This window comes from Orycteropus afer, unplaced genomic scaffold (assembly GCF_000298275.1).
Source record: "Orycteropus afer afer isolate SDZICR_OR568_19922 unplaced genomic scaffold, OryAfe1.0 scaffold00038, whole genome shotgun sequence".
Classification (NCBI taxonomy): domain Eukaryota; kingdom Metazoa; phylum Chordata; class Mammalia; order Tubulidentata; family Orycteropodidae; genus Orycteropus; species Orycteropus afer.
This window is the reverse complement of record NW_006921625.1, coordinates 442757-445246: the sequence shown is the minus strand read 5'-3', so window position 1 is coordinate 445246 and position 2490 is coordinate 442757. Positions and strand designations below refer to the sequence as shown.

Here is a 2490-nt window from a genome sequence, read left to right as displayed (position 1 = left end):
GCCACAGACAAGCTGGGTGGAATGTGTTCCCCGTGGGCTGGCCTAGGCTCTTAGGTGAATGAGCTCAGAGGTTAGGGACTAGCTGCCCGAGGCCCAACCACGGAGTCCCAAGCTGAGAGCCGCTTGCTGGAGACCATGGCCACTGCAGTGACTCTCGGGTGAGGAGAGCAACTTTGGCCATGAGGGGTGTGCGGCCCCCGAGGCTGCACACCTGGGCCCCGGCTGTGGAGTCTGCCCTGGCAAGGAGGCACACACAGTCTTCCAGCATGAATGACAGGCAACTTCCAGACAGGTTCGCAGGCGCCCCCACAGTGTTCAGGAGCTCCGGACTCTGGTCACCTCCTCTGGATGGGGGGCTTCAGGGCAATTTTTGTGCCAAACTCCTTGGAGAGGAAAAGAGAGCCGATGTTAAAAAGCACCTGCTACAAAGGGACAAATGAGTCCCGCTTGCTTCACATGGGTTAGAATTCAGATCTCAGTTCATCCAACAACAGTGGCTCTGTCCACACAATGGTGATGGTGACAACACAGTGTCAACAGCTAACTCGTCACACACGTGAAGAACAGTGACAGTCACAGTGTCAACAGCTAACACACACGTGAAGGATGACAGGACAGTGACAGTGTCAACAGCTAACCAGTCACATGCACGAAGGATGACAGTGACAGCACAGTGTCAACAGCTAACATGTCACACATGAAGGATGATGGTGAGCCACAGTGTCAACAGCTAACATCACATGCATGAAGGATGATGGTGACAGCAGTGTCAACAGCTAACACATCACACATGAAGGACAGTGACAGTGACAGCACAGTGTCAACAGTTAACACATCACACACATGAAGGACAGTGACAGCACAGTGTCAACAGCTAACTTGTCACACACATGAAGGATGACAGTGACAGTCACAGTGTCAACAGGTAAGTTGTCACACACGTGAAGAACAGTGACAGTCACTGTCAACAGCTAACGTCACATGTGAAGGACATGACATGTGACAGCAGTGTCAACAGCTAATTCGTCACATGCATGAAGGACGATGTGACATGTGACAGCACAATGTCAGTAGCTAACTTGTCACACATGTGAAGAACTGACTGTCTACACATCTACGTAGGGAAAACACTGCAGAATTCAGTGTGAAAAAGTGGCGACTGCTAAAGTTAGGATGAACCTGTAGGGTTCAGGAGTTTTCCATCCTTTTCAAAGTTGATCAACAGACAATTTAAACAAGGAAAAAGCCCCACCCTCTCAGGGGAGCTGTCGCCCCTGCCCAGATGGATGCCAAGAGCAGGCAGTGGGGTGGGGGCTCACCTGAGTGGGAGCAGGCTTGGGGTTTCCAGCACCAGGCTTGGTGGGTGGCAGTGGAGGCACAGTGGTGGGCTTGATGGCTTGGGAGGGAGTAGACCCGCCAGCACCCGGCTTGGTAGGTGGCATTGGGGGTGCAGCAGTTGGCCTGATGACCTGGAGGGGCGGCAGGCACAGCTGAGGTCAGAGGCTGCTTCACCTTACCTGGGCTCAGTCTCTCCCCACCGCAGCCTTGCAGTGAGCCCCCAGCTCCTGCCTCTGCGGAGCGGGTGCACTCCACCAGAAAAGCCTCCCACACACAGAATAAAGGCCACGCTGGCAGGAGTGGCCGTTCCCGGACTGTCCAGCCCAACGTGTCCAGCCTCACTGCCCACTCTCCTCTCCACAGGACCCCCAAGAAGCCCCTCAATGGCCAGAATTCAGGTCTTTGCATTGCTGTGGATGTCAGCCTTCCCACGACATAAGGGAGGAGCTGGGATCTGGGATGAAGGAGGAAGGCAGAGCAGGGGGCTGCGGTTCTCACTCTGGGGGGCATGTCCGTGAGGACATGGGGTTGGCCATGGCTGCCCAGCCCGGCCCTGCCAGCACACAGCACAACTGCACTGCCGTCTTCGCCCTGCCCACTCCTCACTGCACCAGCCCCTTTCCTGAGCCTGAAAGCTGTCTGGCTCAACCACTGCTACGCCACCATGGCAACTTCACTGCAAGTCTGAAACTTGGAGAAAGGAAAGAGCAGGGCAAGAAGCCACGAGGAAGCCCACAGCGCAGGATGAACGCTGCAGACAAGCTCCAGTGCTGGGGGCTCAGAGCAGTGGGTGCGAGCTCCGGGTCTCACACAATCTCCCTGCTTAATGACAACAGAGAAAGCCAGAGAAGCTGACACCAGCACGGCCAAGTGCCGAGGCCAACATCCCCGACGCCCTTGGGGAGGACCCCACACCGCTTTCAGCCAAAAGGCGTCACTCAACCCCAAGAGGACACCAGACAAACTCAAAGTGAGGGATATGAGAGGATTCCTGTCTCCCATGCGGGAAACCCAGGTTCGATTCCCGGCCAGTGCACCTCATGTGCAGCTTGCACCCACCTGTCCGTGGAGGCTGGCGTGTTGCTGTGGGGCTGTGGGGCTGTGAGGCTGTGGGGCTGTGGGGCTGTGGGGCTGTGGGGCTGTAGGGCTGTG

At 56.3% G+C, this 2490-nt stretch overlaps 1 protein-coding gene across 1 annotated transcript in view; it reads right to left on the bottom strand.

Moving 5' to 3' along the window:
• Positions 1–335: 335 nt before the first annotated feature.
• ADAM8 (ADAM metallopeptidase domain 8) overlaps positions 336–2490 on the bottom strand; it is a 21702-nt gene continuing 19547 nt past the window's right edge. Inside the window, exons 23-24 of the mRNA XM_042780400.1 lie at positions 1320–1469; positions 336–419 (exon numbers count right to left, since the gene is read on the bottom strand). Of these exons, the coding sequence (XP_042636334.1) occupies positions 336–419; positions 1320–1469 (234 nt within the window). The remainder of the gene's footprint in view (positions 420–1319; positions 1470–2490) is intronic.